The 683-nt window shown below is 32.5% G+C and overlaps 1 protein-coding gene across 1 annotated transcript in view; it reads left to right on the top strand.

The window, feature by feature from the left end:
* Positions 1 to 683, top strand: part of LOC136796234 (uncharacterized) — a 16,842-nt gene that overhangs the window by 4,989 nt on the left and 11,170 nt on the right. Inside the window, exons 2-3 of the mRNA XM_067049311.1 lie at positions 33 to 185; positions 297 to 372. Coding sequence (XP_066905412.1) covers positions 76 to 185; positions 297 to 372 — 186 coding nt within the window. The 5' untranslated portion in view covers positions 33 to 75. The remainder of the gene's footprint in view (positions 1 to 32; positions 186 to 296; positions 373 to 683) is intronic.

Here is a 683-nt window from a genome sequence, read left to right on the forward strand (position 1 = left end):
ATTACTAATATATGCCATATCTGTTTTTTTATCAGCCTTCTAGAAAGTGTATTGGTGACTACTAACGGTATCGATATGCCTGCTGAAGACATCATCGTCGCATTTAAACAAATCGCCAGCAAACCACAGCATTACGAAGAAGCTCTCAGTTACTTCATTAATAACTATTATCAAATTAAACCCAAGTAAGGAACAAACTAATTAAATTTTCACGAATTATTTAAATTCGATCTATTTTTAAAAAGATTCCCTATAGAAATAGTTATTTCAACTAACGGCCTTTCTTTTTCTCCTAGGTTGGTTGAAGACGAAAAGGCAGAGTTGATCCGTTATCTTGGAGCTTTGGGTTCGACAGATGAACACATCAGTATTGTAAGTAAAGTTTTGTATTAAAGCAGTTAAATATAGTCGATACTTCTATAAAGTACTTCTGCGCCGATGGCGAGTTCGAAAAATCTGTACCTTCCAATACAAGGGCTCTGACTGAACTCCAAAGGGCTCGGTCAATTTTTTAGAATTTCTGTAAAATTACTCGTTGGTTTAATATAAAAAACTGTTACTATCAAATAAAACCTAAACTTTTTTTTCTAATATTGATTTATTGCTATTTACAACTGTACATTATAATACATTTAGTAAATCTGATCTAAGTTAAATTGGAGTGTTACAGGCGTGTAGAGAAA

Source organism: Halyomorpha halys, unplaced genomic scaffold (genome assembly GCF_000696795.3).
Source record: "Halyomorpha halys isolate HHAL.00 unplaced genomic scaffold, Hhal_1.1 Scaffold2881.1, whole genome shotgun sequence".
NCBI lineage: Eukaryota > Metazoa > Arthropoda > Insecta > Hemiptera > Pentatomidae > Halyomorpha > Halyomorpha halys.